The following is a 25,019-nucleotide window of genomic DNA, read 5'->3' as shown; positions in this document are numbered from 1 at the left end:
GGTGCAGCAGCACCTGAGAACACACAGCAAGATTAGAGAAAAATCAAACTGTTGAAGTTGCATCTGTGGTGATGGGAAAAAATAGTCCAAATTCATTAAGGATGAGGGAATTTCCTTAGTGAGCACCAGGAGGAAGATGAGGTGCTGAACAGGTGTTGGGTTTTGTGGGTTTATCTGCAGCATGCACCACTGCTCATGTTCTCACCAGCAGGTTAAAGCTCCCCTGAACATCCAGGCTGTTCTTCTGTACCAACCTGGAGGTATGATTAGGGACTAGAGAGAGAAATGGGAGGAGGAATATGCTCACATGAGAGAGAGAGAGAGTGGGAGTGCTTTTTTTTTCAACATGGGTCTATTACTTTGGGGAATATTTATAAAAATTGTTGCATAGACATGTCATCTTCCTCCCCTGGCCCAAGAGTAATATGCCATGGTGTAGGTAGAGAATAATATCAGTTTTACTTATTTTTTAAACCAGATATTGACATGTTAAATGATGACAAAGTGTCCTCCCCATAGAAAGTGGGGAACAAATGTAATCTGCTTGAATCTCTGGGAGAACAACTGGTATTAATGGGTAGGTGTTTGCCACTGATTGACTGTGTACTGTATTGTTAAGGTGGGTATCTCTGTGGGCTCTGTGCTGCCAAAATGTGACTGAACTGGGTCAGAATGTAAATATTAAAGAGTTGAGATTGTGCCGTACTTTCAGTGATAACACCTGGGTGTTCCAGCTTATTCACACAAACTGAATATGCCACGCTAGAGCTCCCTGGGAGTAAAATCTTGTTGGGTCATGTGTCAGTTACATCATTCAGGTAAAATTGAGCACAACTAAATTTGACTGGGAAAGCTTTTTTCCTTGCTTAAGTCCTGTGCTAATGTGGTCAGAACGCTGCAGGCAAACTCCAGCATTTGCTGATATTCTGATCTTTCTGCCTCCACTGTCAAAGAAAAGCTGCTGTCAAGCCACGTTGAATTTTTCAGATTTATTTATATGCATATATACTATATTTGACCTCGACTCAGTGTAACAGTCTTTGCTCCATCAGGATTTCTATGAATTTTTCTTGCAGTAGGCAAAGTGAGATGCATGTCCAATAAAATGCGAAGGCTGTCAGGGCATGTGGTGGTAAAATGCTTTATATTTATGAAAGATACTGTAGGAAAAAATCTCCAGAGAATTAGCCTTTCTTGTAGTTTGTGTTTTTTATCACTTGGCTTTCTTCCAGTTGAGTTATGAGATGGGTTTTCTTATATTTGAAAGGCTTGGGTATTTTGTTCTCACCTGTTTATTGAAATTCTGTGGGTAAACTGTATATTTGTATATTTTCCCCAATCCCCCAAAACTGCTTGCCGTTAAGGGAATTTTCCCCACTCTTATATGCCAACCAAGCTCATTTCTTGAAATTCAGCTTTACATATTTTAGGATGCAAGGCTAATGTTTTTCTGTGCCTTTCTGAAATACTTTAATTTTTGAATTCTAGCTAGAATTATAAATAAAAAATTCATCAGAGAACATCTTAGGGGCTTTTTTAAATTGTCTTCCCAGAAAGCTGAAATCCTATGAATGGCTATTGCTAAAAATTTTGTGTAAGAAGACTCAAAGATAAGCTCTGCTTTGTTAATTATGAATTTATTGCTGCTAGTCTGCTCTGAGCTTGTACAATGGATCTACCCTGGATCTACAATGGATGTTGTAAAGTGGCAAACAGGTTGTTTATGTCAGCCTGGGAAACAGATGAAGTTGGAGTAGTGTGGTGTATCCATGGGACTGGAGATGCTGTTACAGAGCCAGGGAGAGGGAAGGACAAACTCTGGTGTCTCACAGAGCAGCAATAAAAGTGCATCTGTCTTAATTAGTCAGAAAGTTTTTTTTCCTCATGACAAAACCCCAGTGATGCTTAGCAGGACCAACCTCTACAGAGAACAGCTTGGAACAGGCTGCCCAGGGAAGTGGTGGAGACAGCAGCCCTGCAGGTACTGAAAAGATGTGTAAATATGGCATGTAAGGACATGGTTTAATGGTAGAAATTAGCACTTGAACTCAGTGGTCTTAATGGTCTTTTCCAACCTGAACAATTCTGATTTTTCCTTTCTGTGGTTTTCTTTTCTGTATTTGAATAGACTCTTGACTCCTGCACTTCTAAAATTTGGTAACTGGTTATAGAAATTAATTTCTCTAAGTGTAACAAGGGCAAATGAAACTTCAGGTATATGTGACGTGAAGCTTGAAAGTTGGTTTGCTTTCTGCTGCTGTCTATTTTAGTTTTTTTGCTTGACTGGAATTTTGTCATCTAAAGGATTTGGAAGGTTCACTTGAGCTTCAAGGGTTTAATTAGCTTCATTGGAGCTGTGTGTGCTTCTATCAGTAGGGAAATATAAAGAAGCATGACTGTCCTGTTTTTGATTAAATACAAACTTGGAATTAAAAATTCAGTTTGCAGGAATTTGCTTTCCTTTACTTAGCTCACCCTGGTTCTTATTATTGGCTCATATATATCTCTTCACTTTCCACAGCTTTCTTTGAAGCCCCTTAGTATTACTGCTCATAGAAAGCTGTAGTATCAAAGTCAATAGGTGAAATAGTAGGAAACTTTAATTAACAAAGACTTGTAACTTATTAATGAGTAACTCCTGTAACTGGTAGGATTGGGGCTGCTGTCTTTTGACTTCAGCCAGGGTGGGAAGAGCATCTGTCCTGCTGGCACCATGCCTTGAGCCTGCCTTTCACCCAACACTTCTGTGTTTGGTGTACTTTTAAGTGCTGTAGGTTTCCCAATTCATAAGACAAGCTGTTCAGTACTTTAATGTTTTTGTTGTTATCAAAGACCAATACAATTTATGGAGAATAATTTTCATCTATTACCTGAATGATTTGCCTGAGTATGGGAATGAGCTTAGATGGGTGAGGATTCACAATCAAAGTGGATACATACCACTGAGTGCTGGGTGACCCCGCTGGATTGTCCTTGCTGTATAAACAGAATTTTGTTTCTCCTTCAGTCTGTGTTACAAACTGTGCCCCACTTCAGGCAGGTAGCAAACCCCAAAGGCTTTCCCTTTTAAACCATTTAATCAATAACCTGAGCTTTCTAGCTGCAGCAAGTGGCACATTTCTGCATTCAGCACAGCATTTTCTGTCTAGAGACCATTGGCTTCCCACCCTAAAGAAAGCAACTCCCCAGTACTCTACACTTAGGGTTTTTTCATTCATTGATGATTTTTTATCATTGGAGATAAAAATCTGATACCTGGAGTAGGAGAGACTTCTTTCCCACTGGATAAGGTCCTGGATACCAAAATTACTCAATCAAAAATGGAACAATGACTTGACTTTGTGTGTATGGTTTCTTTTTCACTGGTGAGTTTCAGGTCTTTGTTTAATGTAAATCCCTGTCTATCTCCAGTTAGAAGAAACCTTCATAGAAGGCTTCATTGCCATGAAGCAGTTCAGAAAAGTAGATAAATCCTGAAAAATGTACTTAATGCTGTGTGAAAGTGAGGGATGGTGTAATAATATTTTTTCTCTTGATGCTGCAAAGTTATGGCGTGGTGGGTCTTGGGTTGGTTTTCTTGTTACTGGTGCGGTTTGAGCACTTGGATTTTGTGAGCAGGGTGACAGTGGCAGGCTCAGCTTTCCTCCTCCATGAGAAAGCTCTGGGGCAGCCGTGCAGAGGTGCTGCCCCGTGTGAATGCTGCTCCTGACTCCCAGGGAGGAGTGGGAGATCTCTGTGGAGCTCTTTCCCACAATAGCACAATGAGCCACTTTGTCAGCCCGGAGTCAGGTTAGCGGGGAATGGCGACAGCAGCCCAGTTTGTGTTGCACAAAGGTGTGCTGAGACCTTGTTGGAAATGGGATTTGGTATGCAGGCTTTTCAAGAGCTGCAGATTGATATGGTAGATAGCCTCTTTTTTTTTTTTTCCTGCTTCGTAGTTTAATTAGGGGTAAAAAAAAAATGATCCCCACCCCATTGATTCCAGTAGATTCCCCATTGCACAGGAACTCCAGGAGAGATAACCAAGGTCTTTGTGGTATTATTGCAGAGAGATTATTATTTGAGAGAGCAGAGTGGAAGGGGAGGGTATTTATCGACAAATGCTGTGCTTATCAACCTGTAACCATGATTAATACCTTGGCCATTAAATGGAGGAAGAAAGCAAATAGATGAAGCATACTTGTGCCTTATCTGACTTTCACCTTTGTGCAAGAATGTCTCTTTGCATAGAGGTTCTGCCCGTGTCCCTGGGCACGTTCCTGGGCTTGCAGCCCTGATCTGGGGGAATTCAGCACTTAATAAAAGTATTATGAGAGTGTAAAGATGTGCTCCAGTGCAAATGTCTGCAGGATCAGGGCCCAATTTGTAGACAGGTGTAGGTCTGGACTGAAGGGAGTTTGTCCTCCTCATGCAAATTGCTTCAAGCAAATAGAAGGTTATTCCAAATGTGTTTAAACTTACTGAAGATCTTGCTAGAGCGTGTGAATTTTACTTCCAAATTGCTTTTGTCAGAAGCAATGCAGAGTACAGAGAACCTGAAAAGAGTGATCATTTAGTTAGGAAGTGTGCATTTTGTCTCTGTTGTGTAGATTGGCTCTCTGCACTTAAGAGACCAGTTTGTGTGCTGGGTGTCCCAAACTGGGTGTCCCAGTTTGTGGAAGGAGGGGTGTTGGACCACTGTCATCCTCCTCTCCTTGCCCTGGCCATGGGGCACCACAGCTGGAGGAGCTCTGTGCTTTCCTGACCTGTGGAGAGGCAGATGTCATCAGAGAATCACGGGAGTGGTTTGGCTTGGAAGGAATCTTAAAGCTTCTCATCCCACCCCTTGCCATGGGCAGGGGCACCTTCCACTATCCCAGGTTGCTCCAAGCCCTGTCCAGCCTGGCCGTGGACATTTCCAGGGATTGGGCAGCTGCAGCTGCTCTGGACAACCTGTGCCAGGGCCCCACCACCCTCACAGGGAAGAATTTCTTCCTAATTATATGATCTAGGTCTACTCCTGACTTGTGATCTTCTAGAAAAGCACAGAGATGCTGAGTGCAATTGGGAGAGTGTGTTGTACAGTTGGCAATTAAACAGCTCCCAGAACTCTCTTAACTCAAATGTCTCTGAGGGTGGACAAGCAGCAACAAATTAGTTTGAAATGTTAATTGCTGCTTGTATTTTTGGAAGCTCATAAAATAATTTCCCTTGAAAAGAGAAAAAAGTTTGAAGTAGTTGCTATTTTAAAGCCAAGTTGTGCCAAAAACAACACCACCAAAAATACTGGGGAAAAAGTAATTGGCCACTATTGTGCAAGAAGAGTTAAATTCAGCCTATGGCTGCTTAGAAGAATTAGTGTGAAATAGTGTGAGAATTGTGTGCTTGAAAACTTCTCTATTTTTGCAGCTACATCCCTCATGAGTCCCTTTATCCGTTGTGATTAATACGGAGGAAGGTGAGGAAAGAAAGGTGTGAGAACAAAGAAGGAAAGGAATATAAATAGCAAAAATGACTAACTTAATTTTCAGACTGAAGAAGCAGCACAGAAAAACCCACATGGTGAGACTGAGTTGTATACAAGTTGTCTCTGCAGCTTGCTGTTCTGCCAGCAGTGCAGGCTGTAGCCATGGTGTGTTTGCATGTTTTGGAATTGATTTTTGACCAGCAGATGAATTTGCTGCTCTAATATTATTTGCAGAAGTGAGAATGCTGTGGAACCATTGGATTAGCTTGTCTGCCTGTGGCTTTCTGCTCAGCCATATCTAATATAAGCCTAATAAAAGTTTTGAAGGTCTGTTTCACCCGTGGTGTATTTTATTCCCTTAAATCTAGTTACACTAGGTTTGCACATGAATGTGATGGCCCTTCAGGCACTGCACACCCCAGGCATGGGTGGTGATGGGAGGCAGGGCAAGATTGCTTTTCCTACACGAGTTTTCACAAGGTTTCCCCCTGGAAAACCAAGGGGGAAAACCCCCAGTGGGGTGAGGTTTTCCTTTGGTAAAAGACTCCTTTGTGTGCCAGGTTGCTTTATTCCAGTTATTTCATCAGAGCTATTATCTGCTGATTAGTTGTACTTGCCTTGTGAAATGAGACACTCCTGCATGATGCAGTTTGACCTGATATCCCCATTCCTGATGCTCATTTCTGGTACATATTTGAAGTTACTTGGTTATTCCATTTCTTCCTAAGGTTAAGCTAGGAACCAATTTTTAGTAGTTTTTCTGTTCCTGAATGGCAAACATTTCCTGTGAGGGGTGTACAGCTGGTTACAGCACACATTTGTTGTTCTTTAAGATAACGGAGTTTCAAGCCTGGAAAATTTGAGGTCAAATTTTAGGTCTAAATAAATGCAAACTACTGAAAATCTTCATATCATTACCCTCTGGATTGCTGCCTTGGAAATCTAACCAGTGTGGGGAAGAAACAATGTTAACTTCCCTTGATCCTGTGTAGAATTGAACGCTGCTGATAATTCCGTGTTCAGAGATGGAATGTACCACGCACATTGAAATCTGTTGTTGTTTAAAGTAAACTAGAGGGGAATAAACCCACTGATTAATTGCAGTGGTTAAGTTTTGAGAGGATGTTTATGCTTTTCAGCTTGCTGGAGATAGGATCCAGCTACTGTGGCCTTTTCTGTGAAATGGCACAGGGAGCAAGCAGCAGGCATTTCACTACCTGTTCATAAAATGCCAGTGGATTGTGTGTATTCCCTCTAATCTGTTTTCTTTTGTCATAACAGATTTTTAGAATTGCATGTATTTCTTCAAAATTGTTATGAAGAAGCCCGGCTGTTTGGATGCTTCCAAATTAATCTACCGTGTTTTGTAATTAAACAGAGCAAGAATGTGTTCAGGTTTCAGTGGCGCTGCAGACGGATGTGATTTAACTAAACTAACGAAGGCACATCAGACAAGACAAATTCCAGACTGTTTGTGCCTTGACCAACCATCTGTGCACATACCTCCAGGTACTGCTCATGTCTCAAGAGGCTTTTCTACATGAACAATTATTACCACTCCTCTTTGAATTGGAGTGGCAAGCCATGGCAGGAGTCTCTTGAAAGCAGCTATATTTACCACTCTGCTCTTCAGTGAAAAATACAATTGTGTTATGTATGTTTTAATTAATCCTGAATTTCAACGTGTGCCGTACAAAATGCAGTAGGCAAATGGGGCAGTGTGTGAGTTCTCTCATCTCCTGCACATGAATTCCAGCATCAGCAGGAATGTGCAGAAGGAGCACTCCTCATTCAGAGCCTTCCTAGTGGGTTGTAAATCCATATTCAATTCTTAGTGTCTGGGAATATGTATGTACAAATAAGACTGTGTATACATATTCTCCTTGTACTAGCAATTTTTTTCCCTAGTTATTTTTCTTTCTTATTCAAAAGGTTATTCAAAATTACTCTGGACAACCAGCCATTTCTTCAGCTATATAATAACCAGCAGTAACATGATTTGACATGCCAGACTTTGATAGGATTCTTCAATTGCACATATAATGTCCTGGAAAATAACAAATAATTTCAGGACTATTTCTCTTTATGCAAGAAGAATAAGATATGCTGCAGGTAATGGCTTCTGTGAATACTGAATGACTTTTTAAAAAAATTCTCATTATGTTTCACTGTATATCTTTTCCAAAGTGATTTTTTGTCTAGAAATATTTGAGTCTTCCCTATTTTCAGGGCATGTGTTTCTAAAGATGTGTTTGACTTCTCAGTGTGCCAGGTGGGACTCCCCCAGACATGAACCTATGATTCCATACAAATCTTTTAACCATGGCAAAGCCCTTTTAAGCAATTCCTTGTGCCTCTTGTCCTGGTTATAACAACAGCATGGTAGAAGAGGGGTTCCCATAGTACGTGTATTAAAGCAGAGGTAGAGAGAATTATGTTGGACTGTGTAACCCTGTGTGTGTGCCATCTGTGTGTGAACTTTGTCATGGGGAAGTAGTAAGGAGGTTTTTTTGTTGTTGTTTTTGGGGGTTTTTTTTGAGCTGGAAAGAGAAAATTCTTCCATTTTAAGTTTATCCTGTGTGCGTTTCAAGTATTTTTTTTTAATCAGGCTAGGATTGAAGGTGGGGTAGCTTCTTACTCTTTTTGCAGTGTGTTCTCTTCTATTCAGGCAGAATACCTGTGATTATGCATTACAGGAGTAAAATGTTTGTTTAGCACTGAATTTTAGTTGTATAGTAAATAAACCTGTGTATGTGGCTCTACTTGGTATTGAAACTCTCTGTCCTTGCTGAAGTACAACTTCTGTAATTCCAGATGATTGTGATAAAAAAGCAGAACACTTTGTTCAGGAACTTTTAATGGTCTGCTGCAGGGAAATAAAAATCAAGTCTTTGCAAAGAACAGTCACAGGACTCAATATTCACAACTCCTCTTGCTTCTGCCAGGTTCTCTGCATTCATCTGCCATAGCTGGAAGAGGTTCTTTGGCTTTGTAAAAGACAGAAGGTAGGAAGAAAATCACAGAAAGAAAAATGTTCTTGGCTTCCAGCCCTATAAATAAGCATGGGTGAAACCTTCTAGGAAAAGTAGAATTGGGTATCTTGATGTGGTTCACACTGCTTTTGGAATTTCAGGAAAACTGACGTAACCTGTTGGGTCACGTTGCTTGACCATACATGGACATTGGGTTTTAGATAGTTACACTTCATTCTTCTGTGTGTTTTAATTTTCTCTCTAGTGCCATGTGCAACTAATTTATGTGTTACTAATTCACATATTGAATTAATTTAAGGAAATGGAGTCATCTCAGGGATCAGTAGAAGGCTGTAGTACTGAATTGAAAATCAAGTTTCCAACAGTAACTTACAGACATCAAAAGATTTGGAAGTTTTGTTTGGGGACAGAGACATCAAACTTGGATGGTTGTTTCTTCCTTGCTCTACAGCAAAGTGGAAAGCTGTGATTTCCATATTCCTGGAGGAAGCTAGACAGGGAGATGCAGCCTCTCACTCCTCGTTGGCGTTGTTGTGACCTGTCCCAGCCAAACCTAGGGAATGTAGACGCACAGGAAATATCTTTTTAAAATTTAAATATAGTCAGCTTTCTAGACAAAACCCCAAATTTGAGTTAGTACCTGAAAAAAAGGGCTGTGGGTTAGTATTTGGCAGTTCATATTTTAGCTAAGGAAGAATTCTAATATCCTGGAATGTGACCTGGCTCTTTGAGCTGTGTCTGGTGTTTGCTTCTATCGATGTTCCCAATTTGCAGGAAAAAAAACAATTGTATTCAGATCTCGCTTTCTTTGTATTAATCAGCTTTGCATCCCCTGAGGGAGGAGGAGCAGTGGGCTTTGGGAGGGGTGTGAAAGCACAGTTAATAAATCTGTTTTAAGTAGGATGGGTGAACAAATAAGCTCAAAAAGTGTGTGAGGCCCATGTTTCCAAAGGGTTTGGCTTTGCAGTGAAGTCTGCCAGTCTCATGGTAGATGTCCTCACTCTGCCTGGAGTACATATTTGTGAAATAATGCCCAAAACTCCTGCCAGTGGCTGTGCCTTGTAGCCAGTACTGCTGCTTGTATCATCTCTGGTGGGGTTGTACCAGACCTGACAAATAGAGGAAGCCCTTTTTATTTATGCTTTCTTATTTTTTTTGTTTTCTCCTTTCAAGTGAGGCAAGTGTAGGACACGGCTGTAGTGACAAACCATTAATAAAGCAAAAGGAATGTAGCTGCAACACTTTAAATAATGACACGTAGCAAATAAATGTCAACATATCCGTTGTTGTGCCTGGAATGGAAATATTACTTGGAAAATATGTTGCTTCAAGCTACAGTATGGGTTTTTTTCCTCAAGAAAATAGTATCAGTGTGATGTTTAAACTGCTAAAGCTTGGCTTTTGGATTCAGACTAAATGAACGTGTCATTTGTTTGGGGATTGGGGTTTTGTTTTATATGGGTTTAAAATGGTTTCTATGAATGTTTTGTTCTTTACAAATGAACTTTAAATGTGAATATATACATTTGCACACAGGGCAACTATAGATGCATAAATAACTGCATGTATGGCCAGAATAGTTGGAGGTACAGCTGGCTATTGACTAAATCAGTCTGTTTCCTGAAAGCTGTTCATTAATGGTGTTCATTATTGGGCTCTTTCAGTCCTTTTCTTAATCCCAAGCAGTTAAGAAATGGCTCAAAACACCTGACATATTCTCTTCTTCCTTGGCAAACAAACAGAACCCCCAAAAAGTGAAGTCACACTGCACCACTCCCCCTCCTCCACCCCCAAATCCCAACACCTGTGAATATTGTTGTTGGACTCGGATGTTTCTCAAAATTAAAACCTGAAACTGTCAAGTAATGAGAAGCAAAAGCTTTAGGATGTACCACCCTAACAACAGCTGTGTCTCAGGCTTCTGGAGAACTTCTGTCCTGTAATTGAGTCTTGGATAAAAGGAGGGATTTAATTTAAAGGTGGATGAAAATACATTGCCTCTGTTTATGTCTTGGTGAAGTGATGATTAGAAAAGTGGTGTTTTCTCACAGATGAGAACAGTGGAAAGAGCTGTGAGAGTTGTGCTAAATTTGGTACCGAGTTCAATTAAAATGCTGGTCTTGAGCTGTGTGGCTGGAGGTCACATTGCCAGGTTTGCACACCTTCTGGAAAACAAATGTACTTTCAATCTTCTGGTTCTGCTTAGATGTGAAGGGGCCTGTGTGATGACAAAAGATAGGACACATGTGATTCAGTCTGTGTGGGCACTGCCATTACTTCTAAATCACACAAGTGCTTTTCCTCAGGAGCTGGAGGAGCAGCTCTTGGTCAGGCTGATGTTTCTGATCATGAGGCTGTGCAGGTGGTGGGATTGCAGTGAGCTCTGGAAGAGGTTGATGAAAATGAAGGCGGTGTATTTCAACTAAACTAATAATTTAGTTGTTGGACAACCAAAAAAAAAAAAAGTCCAACAGTATTTGGGGCCAAGGGGATATAAGATGTGCAGCATCCAGCATCCATGGAATGGGATGCTCCAACCCTGGTGAGGCTGGCTCAGTCCTTCATCCCCTCTGAAGCAGCTGAGTTAAACTCCTGGTTTATGGCTCTTTAGTTATGCCCCATGCTCTTTGCCAAAAATTCCCCTTTCTGTACTCTGGAGTACTCTGATCATCTTGTGCCATCTAATCACCTCTGCTGCCACCTAAGTCACAGCATATTTTTTTCCTAGCTTGAGTTTGGGATGTATATGAAATGATTCAGGATACCACTGGGATTCTCTGGCAGGAGGTGTACTAAGGAGGCTGCTCACCACTGGACATGCGAGGTTGCTTTGCTTTAGGAGTTGTTGAGCAGAAGTCTAGATAAGCTGTGTGCTGAGATCATCCATGTTATTCACTAGAGCTGTGTCATTGCCCCATGAACCAGCATGATGATACCCTTAACACTGAATTAAGACTTGTTTTTACAGGGCAGCTTCTCATGGTTATACTGATGCTCACATATCACATCAGTTAGCTGTGGGAGGGGGAGGGTGTGCTGGAAGTGATGTGTGATTTTTCACAAATCCTTACGTGATGCCATCATTTTCTGTTGCCCTTCCTAGAATGGGGTGTTCAGAACAGTGAGGATGTGCTGTCCCTCCTGCTCCAGCAGAAGCCTTAATCCTTTTGGGTTGTGATTAAGTGGAAGTCAGGTGTCTGGTCTTTGTTTTGTTGTGGCAGTTCACACTGTTTACAGGGCCCTAGAAAGAAAATAAAGGTGTTTGGCTTTGAAGTGTGGCTGTTGAGTGAAATTGCTGTAACATCTTAACCATGCTGGTGACACAGTTTGAAGAGATGTGGCAGCAAGCAGGATGGTGATTTAAGAGCAAAACAATAAGTGTCTCAGAACCTGCCTATTTCAGCAGTGAAGGCTGAGGTTTATAACTGTGGGAAAGAGTGGAAATCTGGCTCGTTGGTTTTTGGAATTATTGCATGGAAACTTGACTTTCCTTACTCTTGATCTAAGAGTTAAAACCTCCATTCAGAGCCCTGAGCTCCTGTTACAAAAACCAGGGCTCCTGCTGAAGTTCCTGAATGGCAGAACGACCTTCTGAAGTGCAGCAGGGTTTCTGCAGGGTTTTTAACTGCTGTTTTCTCTTGCAGGAAGTCTGTTGAGGAAAATTCTCCATGAATGTACGTCACAATGATGATGACCGACCAAATCCCGCTGGAGCTGCCGCCGTTGCTGAACGGGGAGGTGGCCATGATGCCCCACATCGTGAATGGCGATGGATCACAGCAGGTCAGAAACTGCCTGCCTTAAATAAACTTATTTCTGGCTCAACAAGACATTTTCAGGATGGGGAAGATGGTTTTCCGTAGCACTAGGGAGTGCAGAGTGTTTCCTGGGTTGTAGAAATCTGCCTTTCTGCTGAAAAGACTTAAAAAGCAATGATTAAAGTGTATCATTAAATTCAATGTGTTTGTTTGCAGGGGTGTTCACTGAAGTAAAAATAGTGGAATTGAAAGAGTCCCTATAAATGCTGCGTATTTGAGGGTTTTGCAGGAAGTTAGTCTTATGATTTACTTGTGCTCACTCTTGTCCAGACATCTTACTAGCATTTCTGGTGAGATTTTAAGACTTTAAAAATGCTGAGAAGAGAAAAAAATGGAAGTAAGAAAAGAAGTGGAGAATAGCAGTGATATCTGCTATTCTTTGCTTACCTCACTATACCTTTCCCAGCAGGTCTGTGTGCTACCCTGTGCTTCATTAAAAGAAGCAGGTGTGAATTTTGAGTGGGTTTTTGAACAAAGGCAAAAGCAGTTTGCCTTTACAGCTTGCTTTTATTTTTTTTTTTTCTGGGAGATGCTCTCTAATAAGCTTGATCAGAAGTGAGTGGCATGATCATAAGACCACAGCAATGCCTTCATGTCACGATACAGCCTTGAGGTTCAAGCTGGTGGGTGGTAGGTTCCCAAATATGTCACCTGGGGTCAAGGGGTCTCTTTGGAGAACATCTATCTACCCTGGCAGTATTTTTCTGCTGCTCAATTTGGTTCTCCCCTTAACATGAGAAATTTCAGCCAAGTGTTGTAACAAAGGTAGAAGCAAGCTGTCCTTATTGAATCAATATAAGAGGTCATTTTGTTACTTCTTGTTCCCTGGATCATTTGTTCCTCCTTCCAAGCTGTGTTTTGAGTTAGACCAGCCTCAAGAGGAAGAATAATTTCTGCTTTCCTGGTGAGCTTCTAAGTATTTTTAGTTACCTGAAATCTCATTATGATGTAGACTTTCATTGTTGTGATTAGTTTGGTTTTTAAGTCATTTTTGCAAAGTATGCTTTGGTTTGAAAAAAACAGAAAGGAATGTTTTCAGTGGCTGTATTTACCAAATCCAATATTGCTACACTTAGATGAAGGAACAATTTTATTCATACTAAAAAGGATAATTGTTCTTTAAGTACACACTTGCTTCCTTGCTGGAAACCACTTACCAGGTCAGACTGTCTTGTCAGTGTGTCCTTCTGTATTCCAGAAAGAATAAGTGAAATCTTCTGAGCCCTCCTTTGAGATGGTGCTCTAAGCCCAATCTTTCCATTTCCCCATCTTTGATGATTCAGCAGCCTGGCTTGGCAGATGCCTGTGTTGCCTTTAAAGTAGTTTCTCAGCTAATGTTTTGCATTAAAAAGAGTTGCAGGTGCACTGGAAGCACATTGCTTCTTGCTTTTGCTGTGTTATGCAAGCACAACTCAGTAGAACAGTTCTGGGCCAGGTCCCTCTTCTGTGTGTTTGCTGGATGATGCTTTTGGATCTCATCTCCTTATCTGTTGAAGTACCTGTAGCTGAAATACCAGTTTCCCATGAGGCTTTTTTGGGTTCTAGTATGGATGTGCCCTTCTCTGTTGCAAAGCTTAACTACCTCTATGCTTTGTCATTTTCATCCTACTCCTGAACCTTTAGGTGATGTCTTTGCTTTTTAAAAGTACAGTTCTAGAGATGGAATGAAGTTGGAATAAATGCTTTGTTTGATCTTTGCAAATGAACTATGTTAATTGCTCTTAACGTGGTTTGTTGTAACATGGAAACCAGTGTTGAGTGTTTGTTGAAAGAGATTTATTGTAGTTACTTGTGAGGTGGGAAGAGGCTTCAGGTTAGATTCACACAGGAATGACTTCCTTAAGAAAGGTGGTTTATATGACTCCATAAATAGGTTCTAGCTTTAGGAGGACACACATTTACAGGGTGTAATTACAGTCTCCATTAGAAGCTGGTGGTGAGAAAGCATCCTAGCAGAGCTGGTGCAGGATGAGGAGTGTGGAGTTTTGCAGGCTGCAGTGTGGCCAGCAGGCAGGGGCTTTGGGGCTGACAGAATGGAGGTTCTGATGGAGAATGGAGGCTCTGGGTGCCCTGGCTGTTGCTCACCCTCATGTGTTACTGGATTTGTGAGGCCTCAGCTGTGCCAGCACCACAGAGCTGCATTAGGAGCTGTGCCTGGAAATGCTGAGCTCCAGGGAAAAGCCTTTCCTCAAAAGACCCGTTCTTACACACAGAATAAAACAGACTGGAGCTGGTGAAACACCTTGGCCTTGCCAGCAGCCAGCTGGAGAGTGATGCAAAAGGCAAATCTGCCAGTGAACAGGCCTGCAGTGTAAGGCAATTGCATGGGAACATTCCCTTTCTGTATCTGCCTGAGAGTCAGGGCTAGAGAGCTGCACAAGGCAGGGCAAGGAATGTCTCTGCCTGCTTGACAGTAATCCCTCTCCTCTAGACTACCCAAAGTGGCATTTCTAGCACCGACTTTTTTTTTTTTTTTTTTTTTTTTTTTTTTTTTTAGTTTCCCACACTTTATTTCCACTACTGCCGACTGTGTTTAATGCTTTCATGTTGCTTCCAGAGCTGTTTCTGCTTCTAATCCACTTGTAACTCCTTAGGGGATTCGGGGAGCAATAATTAACCTTTTGGTCCAAGAATTTCAATGGTTTCCTGTAGGTATACTCCACTACAAGCTCTAAAAAGCTTGGAGTATAAAGTGGAGGGGCAGCTAGCTGTGCTACAGCACATCTGTACAGAATGTTGGGCTAATTAATTGGGAAGTTTTATTTCAGCTTGGTTCACTCATTGCACCTGCAGAGGTGCAGCAGATTTTCTGCTTGCCTGCCCTTTGTGAAGCTGTGTTTACCTACCCTGTGGTTTCACCACTTGGCTTGAGCTTAGGCACTGTACATAGTGCTGTGTGTGCTTGTTCTTGTCTTTTAGGGTCACAGGCTTTAAATGAGGGAGACAAGAGTACAGTTGAATGAGGAACAAGATTTGGTGCTTTCCTGTGCACCTTGCAAACAACTGAAAGCACTTTAGCTGGGTTTTGTACTGAGCCACAGCATCTGAGCTGGGTGAATGAACTTGCTGCCAAAATTTAGTTACTTCTTTGTGGTTTCTCGATTTATTAATTTATTTTATTTTTACTGCTTCTTTGGTGTATGTGTTTTAAGGCTGGATAAATCAGGAGGTTCAGGATCTACCACTTGTGGGTTTTGCTGTAAAGAACACTCATGGTAAACTGCCTAAATTGCTTCATGCCTCTATTAATACCATTAATACCTCTACTTTTTGTCCAGTCAAAAAAAAAAAGTGGGTTTTTTTTCAGACACAACTGAAGTATCCATTTTTAAAAGTCAGCTTTATTGTTTAAGATGTAGCATGTTCCCTGATTTTTCTTACTGAAGAGATGCTGAAAGTGTTTAGCCTACCTGCTCTGTGTGACTGAGGGATGTGTTCCTGAGAAGAGTATTGCACACAGAATGCTGTGACTTCCCTGGTCCTTCCTGTGGGGATGCACCTGGAAATTTATTGGGGCACATTCTTTTAAAGTAGATAATGGAATGGGTACAAGTGATTGTTTTGTTGTTTGTTTTCTTTTCCCAAAAGATGCAATGCATTCCATAAGTTATGTGCCATAGAAACCGTAATTACAATAAATGTTAATGGTTTCAGGCATTTGTGAGGACCCTGTGGCTGGATCCCAGGTGTTGCCTATGATGTTGTGCTCCCCAGCTGTGTGAAGCACAATATATCTCATGGAAGGGAAAATTCTCCACAAGGGGGGAATGTTTAATGTGGGCTTTGAATAAGCCTAAGCCCTGCAAGCTGCTCTTTGACCTCAGTGAGGAAAATGTTCTCGTAAGGGGGAAATACTTTAGGTGAGCTCTGGGGCTGAATAGCATCACATAGATTCAGGTGCGTGTCATCCCTCTCACTGCTGTGAGAGGCCACAGAGCAGGTGGAGGGTGAGGGTCTGCCTTGAGTGTCAGTTTTCTCTTGTGCTGTTGTGGGCTCAAACTCTTGCATAAGTAAACCTAGTGGTACTTACTTACCATAAGTAAACCAGTAGTGTACAAAAGAGATAATAGTGTATGCCCTTGGTCCTTGTCAGGTGGCATTTCTGCCTTTGTATGAGAGTGTTTCCCCACAGTATATGTAGTTTTATATCATGGGGTGGTTTGGATGGAAGGGACATTAAAGCCCATCTCTTTCCATCCCCTGCCATGGCAGGGACACCTTCCACTGTCCCAGGTTGCTCCAAGCCCTCTCCAACCTGGCCTTGGACATTTCCAGGGATCCAGGGGCATCCACACTTCTCTGTTCCAGGGCTTCCCCACCCTCATAGTAAAAATTCCTTCTCAATATCCAATCTAAAACTTCCCAGGCTCAGTTTATTTATTTCTGAACCTGAGCTTATGCCTGCATTGGCTTTGTGGGCACTTCTTTAGTCCCTTCCCCTGCTTCCCCTGGCCATGAGAGTTGGATATTGGGAGCAGGGGAGGCACGAGTGACACGTGCTTGGCTTGTCATGCAAACTTAGTCTGGACATACTCTGTGGGATTATAAATATTTATAGTAGCTATGCAACTCAGTAACATTCATCACTCAACAAACATGACTTTCAATAAAACAGAATGACATTCTTAAATGCAAAATTAGTGCAAAAAGAGCTTTATGGAGATAACAAGCTTTCTCTGAGGATGCAGCAGGTATGGCTGGGCTTCACCCCCAAGTGGATTAAACTGCTGAGTTAAACATCAGAGTACTTTTTAGGGGAAAGAAGAATCCTTTGGGATTGTGCTGCTGATGCCCTGTTCCCAGCTGTCATGTGCTCCAGCTTTTTGGATGGGAGGAGGCCAAGGACTGGAAGTGGGCTGGGGTGACCTTGGACATGAGACCACACCCTGAGATGCTGCCAGCCAGCAGTGAGGGCTCCAAGTGACCCTTCAAGTTCTTCCCTGTTGCCATCTCATAATTATGCATACTTGGGATGATGAATATTGGAAGAGGCATAGCACAATTAAAGATCATCTGGGTTTGTTTTCATTAAAATAGAGATGTTATCTTTACACCTTTTTTTATTGTTTTCCTCAGATTTTTTAATTAAAAGCTTTAGAAACGAAGCTTCTCCTGAAGATCCCTTGTGTGAAAGAGGAAAGCTGTGTTCCAGGCTGCAGAATATGGTTTTGTTGTTTATGAGGACTTGGGGAAAAATAAATCACGGAATTACTTTTATATACTTAAAGTGTGTCTAAACAAAAGAAGTTGCAGTGTGCCTTGGCATTTTTTGTCCCAGGCAACTGGGACAACTCAGGGGTGTTGGCTGGAAGGTGCCCTATATATAATATTCAACATGTGCTGGCTTTAATGGTTTGGCCTCATTCCTGCATCTCTCTGGTCAGTGCTGTGCAGCTGTGAGCTCTGGGGGGACTGGGTGGTGGGATGGGTTATGGGCAGCACCTCAGTACTCCAGTTTTGGGAAGGGAGGAGCTGGGCATGGGTTGCAGCCTCTGGAAGGAAGCATGGGGAGCATGGTTGCTGCTCCCAGGTCTGAGGCCACTTTGGTTCCATGTCCTGCCTTTGTGCCCAGCCCTTGCTCCACTGTTGACCCACGTCAGTCACACCTTGGCTATTCCTGTTTGCTCTTGATATTGCTGCCTTCCCCCAGCAACAGCCTGTAAATGTTTTCTTGGGCTCCAAAGGTGGCTGGTTTGAGCATCTGTCAGTAAGGAGTTATTTCCATATCTATAACATTCTAATAGAAGCTACTGTAGATAAGTGCCAGGCTCTGCCTACAGTCTTGTGATGGGGGGACAAAGCTGTGTGGCTGCTGCTCTGCAGGAAACAAATTTGTTACTGGAACAATTTGTTTGTCTTTAAAACACCTGTGATTAGGCAGGGATGAAGCTGCTTCATTTGGACCATCAAAAGCAGCAGCTGTGATTGGGAATATCACCTTTTTTAATGCAGAACCCCAAGGAATTATTGTAAAGGGACAACTGTGTCTGTGCTGATGTGGACACTTGTGCTGGGATGGACTCCTGGGACAGGAATTTGTAAATTTTCTGATAACTCTGGGGTAGGCACGAGCCTTGGGTAGGAAGAGGAATCTGTCTGTCCTGCTTTAGGGAAAGGATGGAGCTTTACATGTACAGGGCATCAGTCATAGGTAGAGTCTGTGTTTTGAGGAGCTGGACCAAGTTCTTCCAAAGTTGCAAAGGTCTTTGAAAGGGCTTCTGACTTATGTTAATCCAATTTGTTAGTAAATAACCAGCTTTTAGGGCTATTGGTTTAGACACGTAATGCAAATGAGCTGATGAAATATTGCTGATTCTTGGCCTCTGAGTTCTGGTTTCTTGTTGATTGCTTGTTTTGGATTTTTTTTATTAAGCTGGATGACACTGCTTTGCTCTGCACATTTTTTGACCTGCTGCCCGTGTCCTGTGGTGGATAATTCACGCCTATTCATAGCAGAAGAGCACTTAAATGCTGTCACTTAAATGTTGATTGTTTGGAGATTAGGGATGGAATGGCTTTGTGCCTTTTATCTTTCCTGAACCATTTATTGTGCTCTGTGTGCTGGACCAGATCCACTCTGATCAGTGCTCCCTGAGAAATGATTGTTCCAGACAACATAATGGCTTTCATATGTCATTTTCTGATTTTCAGCTTGAGCTTTAAAAATGTTGGTGGAATAATGGGTTTCTGTAGGATTACTGTAATTCAAAAGGTCATCTAGGTAATAATTATCTTATGCATTTGGCTTAAGGGATTCAGAAACACAACATGAATTCAAATTCTCTCTTTGCATATTGAATGATTGGATTCTGCATGCAAATGTCCCAGTATATAAAGACCAGACCTAAATTTCGAGAGAGCTTTGACAAAAAATGTAGATTAATTTTGGTACAAATTGAAAATTTAATTTATATCTTGATTGAACTTCTGACAAAGCAGTTAGCAGAAGTGTGTTTAAAATATTTTAGTGAAAGTTTCACAAGCAGCAAGGTGGGATAAATGGTCTCTAGTCCTCAGTGACACTGTCCATTTAAGAAAGGATTCTAAATCACAGGTTTTAAACCCATGGTTTCAGATACCTGAACATTTATAAAGATGATACAACATACTATGAACTGGACATATTTTGGTGCTTCCTGGTCCTTGTGTTATCCCATCATCTGCAGGATTCAGCAATGGGAGACTGGGATGATTGTTTTATTATTTTAAAAATATTATATTTGTTAATAAATAGTTTATTACTGGTTGTGTGTGCAACTGTTAAACTGTGTGTGTGCCTACAGGTTTTGCTTAACTGAGATCTGTTATGTGCAAGACTGAAATATAAAGTTTTGCAAACATAATGGGTCAACTCTCCAGAGCAAAAAACTTTTATTCCTGTGAACTTGAAATCCCATTATGGGTTGGTGCTGCATGTTGGAGTTCATGTATTCTCTGTTCTAATGTGCCAGTGGTCTGAAGATTTGTGTCCTTAGCTAGCAGCATTTGGCCAAGTTAAACACACCCCAAGAACGTGGTGTGGGACTCAAAGCCATAATTCTTACCTGTATGCAATTAGTTCCATCTTCATTTCAGCTCCTAAAATGTAGGTGGGTTTCAGATCTTTGCCTGCTCCTGCAGTCTGGGGTGTGATTATGCCAGTCTGTGCTCTCCCTGCTTCCCCACCCCTTTCAGAAAAGGGATAGAGTACAGTCACTGTTTCAGGGAGATTTCAGTTTTTGGAGATCACAGTGAAACAAATGTTTATTTTTCTTTCTGCAGGTCTTTTTGGTTCAAGTTAATCCAGGTGAAACCTTTACAATAAGGGCTGAGGATGGAACCCTCCAGTGCATCCAAGGTAAGAGGATGCACAAACACGTGGATGAGCATTGCTTTGCTTTATGGAATACCTGTTCTGTCCTCTCTCCAAAAATGTGATTTGCAGCTCTGAGAATGCACTGAAGCACTGGGGGAGTGAGAACTTGCAGACGTGGCTGCTCTCTGTATTCTAGGAGCTCAGTATCTCAGGATGAGTCATGCATTTCTTGGAAGTCCAGGAGGATTTCTCTCTTCTGTTATTTATCAGGCCCATCTTGCAGCCTCTTTGCATCTTTTTTGTGACACCCCCTCCATTTAAGCAGTGAAGGAGTGGGTGGTTCTTGCTTGAAGTTCCATCCCCATGGAAATGATGAATTAATAGTTGTTTGAGATAGACGTTACAGAAGCTTCCCTGAACACCATCCAGGGTTATTTGGTCTTGATGAGCAACAATAACAGGAATTTAAAGCTGCTTGTTGAGATTTATAGCCAACATGCTGTGTGGTAAGAAATTGGTCCATGTGGCAATTAACAGAGGAATAAAGCTGGCTATTCCTTTTATTTAAGAAGAATGCTTTATTCTGGCTTAGTACATGAAAGATTTCCATTACAAATATAATTATGACCCCATTTATTTATAATTTTGTCCATACTCAAAGTGGTGTTCAGACAGTGTGTTTAAATGAAGGCAACTTGAAGTCTCATGGTTCTGTATTCCCAGTAATTTAACGTGTTTGTGCCAGTGGGACTTGTTTGGTACTCATCAGCAGTCTTTGTTAAAATTGATTTAGAATTTCTAGCATAAGATTGTCTCCTTTTATTTGCTATAGCTGCAGTATTGATTGCCAAGGCTCATGTTTATTTGCATACACCCTTTCAGTTTGGCCTGAAAATTCTTGATATTCTTTTCAAGCTAAAGATTCTGATCCTACTTTATTGTAAAATATTTTTATTGCTGAGCTAAGTACATGCTTCAAACACAGGAAAACACCTGACTGTGGTGGTGGTGTGGTTCTTTTTTCCTTTTGGTAAAGCTGCTCTTACCATGCAGCTGTGGAACTTAATAGTGATCTATTGCAGAAGATCTGTTGTAATCAGCCTGCAAATATACTAAGATTTGGATTTGTGACAGTTCTGGTTTTGTGCTCTGAGGTTATTATAGAAGACAGGCTTATTTTGTGTGCAGTATTTTTGGAAATTACACACCCCCCTGCTCCACAAAACTTAGTGTCTATTATTTTTTTTCCCCTGTGACAGAATTTTTGGTATGTTTAAAGGTTATGGATGTTTGGTATGTTTAAAGGTTATGGATGTTTGGTATGTTTAAAGGTGAATGTATTCCCTGTACATAGGGCAGCACCCAGACAATAATGTTGCATTTTCCAATGCTCCCACACTGCACTATGATTAGCAGGATAAGGAATAATTTTAGCACTATGTTAAGGCAGCATGAAAGTCTCTTTTTGGGCAGTGCCTCTCAGCTGGTAGCTCCCTGTGGAATAGATGATACTTGCTTTTTCCTTACTGCCACGTACTCAGGGTTATGACATAAGATGTGCTGCTGAATATTCAGAGTGTGAAGGATGGCTTTATTACAAATTGGGTGAGTCTCCTGAGTGCAGGGAGTGAACACTGTTAATAAAAACTTGAGATGTCAGGCTTGGTAACACTGAATTCTTCAGGACATACGAAAGCTCTTCCCATGTGACCGTTCTGCAGGGACAGCTAACTTTGCTTATGTAGAATAATTTTTTTTTTTTTACTTTTTTTGCATATGACTTTTTGAGCAGTATGAAATCTTCAGGTTGAGCTCCTGGAGCCAGCTCTGGAAGCCCTGTGAGCCCCACTTTGTGTCCAGAGCCCTGTTTGGCTCCACAGCTGTGGTGTATCTCTATGTGCTTTAGAGGACTGAGGCAAAACCAGAAAAGATGACTTAGTGAATCTTCATTTGTCTTACCAAGGTTGGAAAAAAGACACTTGCATGAATAAAACCTCTGTGGAATATCCTCTGTTTTAAACACCCTGAAGTGTAATTAGCCACTAATTGAGTAATCACTGTTTTAAGCCAGAAAGAACAGATGCACATTTGGATGTTTCTGATGTTTTGGAGTGGTGGAGAAATCTCAAATACAAAAGCTTCTTCCAGTTCCTTGGAGTTGCAGCAGTAAAATAATCAGTGAAAACTTAAAAAAAAATAATGACCCCTAAATAATAAAAAACAGGAAAAAATATGTATTTTTAGCTGAGGATGCAAGGTGTTGCAGCAAGTGCTCTCTTCATTCATGGGTTTTTTTTAATGTACTTGTTTAAGACAATGTTTTATAAGCCCTGTAGTTCCTGGTGTGGGCCTGGATTAGGCAGCTCTTGGAGATGATGGTGGCTGGGAGAAGTTCAGCTGGTCAGTGGGCATGGAGAAGGGTCTGTGGTTTCCTTGAGAAGACAGATTTAAAGAGAAAATAAAATAAAAAACCCAGAGTAAATCTGGTGTTCTGGAGAAATCCAGCCCTTGAGTGCACAGCCCATGTGGTGAGTTGTTTAGGGAAGCATCTGAACAGTTCCAGGTGCTCTCAGCAGGAGTTGTGTTGTTGTCTGACTTCCTCAGGATTTGCCTTCTCAGTCTCATGTGATAGCAGAGATGCTGTGTGCAATGTGACTTTTGTAGCCTTTATAAGAACAGCCAAATAAAGGAATAAAGAAAAGGGATGCTGGGGAAGCTGAACCAAGCCCCGAGGCTGCCTGTGTGGATGGGAGGCACATGGTGCTGGGCTGTGCAACACCCCAGGCCTTGCTGGATGTTGGGGCTGCCCACCTGGCCTGTGGGGTGGAGTGGAAACATAAAGCACATCCTTTATTCATGTGTGATGCCATGGCCAGTCTTTGTTCCTTTCAGTCCATGGCGGTGTTAATGACAAAATCTCTGGTGTGCTTCCTTTGGGATTTCCCTGCTCACCCCGTGCTGCCAAAGGCCCAGAATGAGCTCAGGGCTCTGACTGCAGAGCTGCCCCTCTGGTTTAGGATCTCCCTTCGGTGCCTTTGCAAGATGGAACATGTGTATGTGCTCTGTCATCAGTATTGTAAAAGCTGCTCTTTACAGAAAGTTTGGCAGGTATTAAATACTTCATAAATGTGTCGATACTTTAAATGCTTCATTTCCTTTTCACATATTCCTATTTTATTTGTCAAAAAATCAGGACTTGACTGAGGCTAGCTCTGCAAGAAAAGGACAAGGGCAGGGCATATCCTCAGCCATTTCTTTACTCAGCTGTTAACTGTAGACCTTGTATTTCCTTTGTATGAAAGATTGCTTCTAGCTTTGTGGTAACCACAATAAATGAAATATGGAGCAGGTTGAGAGCCTGGATCTGGTAGGAATTGAAACAGAGCCCTGAATTTAAAAAAAATAAAATTATTCTGCTTTCTAAATTTCAAAATAAATAGATCTCATGTGAAACTGACATGTTCAGGAAACTCACGTTTCCCTAGGGGCTGATTAAATATGAGTTTTTTAGCCAATATCTTGAGATCTTTGGTAGGAACTTTTTTTGCTGCCTGAGAGTTTTGTCATTCACACTTGAAAAATTCACTGTTTGTGCATAGTTTGGGGCAGTGAAGCTGTACTTGAGAATCTGTTCAGAGCCTTTCCCTCCTGGAAGGCAATCGTGCCAAGCTGTCACACCCGCTGTGGTAGGAATAACATGGGCAGAATGATTGTTCTGGTGCCACCTGACCTTGCTTGTCACCCACATGTTGAAAATATGTGTGTACAGAGTATGCAGGCTGCATAAAGCTTCTATCCATTGATCACACAGAATTGCCCAATTACTGCTAAATGTCCTTTTTATTGCCATCCGTGTAAATGGTCCTCAAGCTGGATCTCATTTTCTGCCACAAACCAAACTGAATTTTCTGTATGCATATAAAGCTGCAAAAAGCCTGTAAGAATGTAGAAGAGCAGGCAGCAGAAAAGCAGCTGATGGAAAAAAAATGGAATTCCTGGTAAATTCTGCCTAACCCATGCTGCTGGAAATGCTCTCTTGAAACTCACCTCTAGTCTTTGTCTTGTATGCCAGCACAAGGTTTGGAATAGTGAAGAATAAAATTTTCCTGAAAACAAATATGCTAAAGGGTTAAAAATTCTGCTTTAATTCTCTCCTGGAGCAGGGGGAATTCACCCTTGCATAGGGTGAGCAAGGCTCTGCATTAAACTGGCTTTTGTGATTTATTCAAGGACAAGGTACAGATGTGCAGTGGCATGGAGGGGGTGTAGTTATGTTGGAACATAAATATCTGGGTTGCAGACAAGGACCTGAATTGCTTTTGGGTGGTTGCATTTTGAAATGAAAACAGGATAAAAACATAGACAGTTTACTAATACTGATATTTGTTTCAAGTGATGTTTTCAAGTGTTTTGCCATTGAGGCTTGAACTTGAAGTCTTTGCTGCTTCTTATCTTGTAAAACAAAGAATGCAAGAATTAAACTTCACTGCTGCTTTTTCTGTGTCTCTAAAACTGAGCAACTCAAGAAAAAGACCAGAAGTATGCAAAAAATTTAGCAGTGGTTTCTAAAATGAAAGATTTCCTGGAATTATTATTCCCTTAATTTGGTGGGTGGGTGTGGTTTGGTGTGGCAGTGCAGAGGAATGGATAATATTAAAGGCTTAACAGCTGTATATTTGTGTAGGAAGAGTGTGTGTGTCAGTGAAATAAGGCTGCTAGTACAGTCAAAGCTAACCAAACAAAGTGTATATTTTTTTTTTCCTCTACGGTATGAGGTTGGAAATGAGGAAGTGAGTCAGTTTCTTGCAGGGGAGGAAAGATTAGAAAATAGATGGGACACAGTGTGAGCAAGTGAGTGGTACCTGTGGGGTGTTACTGGGTGGGGACAGAGGCACGGGGATGAGAGTGGTGATGGGCACATACAGGGGAACAGATGGATCACAGAGTCCCAGAATGGTTTGGGTTGG

The 25,019-nt window shown here is 41.5% G+C and overlaps 1 protein-coding gene across 1 annotated transcript in view; it reads left to right on the top strand.

Annotated features, from left to right (window-relative positions):
• Positions 1 to 25,019, top strand: part of FNDC3B (fibronectin type III domain containing 3B) — a 186,073-nt gene that overhangs the window by 24,670 nt on the left and 136,384 nt on the right. Inside the window, exons 2-3 of the mRNA XM_071438067.1 lie at positions 12,084 to 12,222; positions 20,019 to 20,094. Of these exons, the coding sequence (XP_071294168.1) occupies positions 12,112 to 12,222; positions 20,019 to 20,094 (187 nt within the window). The 5' untranslated portion in view covers positions 12,084 to 12,111. The remainder of the gene's footprint in view (positions 1 to 12,083; positions 12,223 to 20,018; positions 20,095 to 25,019) is intronic.

Source organism: Agelaius tricolor, unplaced genomic scaffold (assembly GCF_023055355.1).
Source record: "Agelaius tricolor isolate 1412-34295 unplaced genomic scaffold, bAgeTri1.0.p SCAF_12, whole genome shotgun sequence".
Lineage (NCBI taxonomy): Eukaryota > Metazoa > Chordata > Aves > Passeriformes > Icteridae > Agelaius > Agelaius tricolor.
This window is presented reverse-complemented; position numbering and strand designations above follow the sequence as displayed.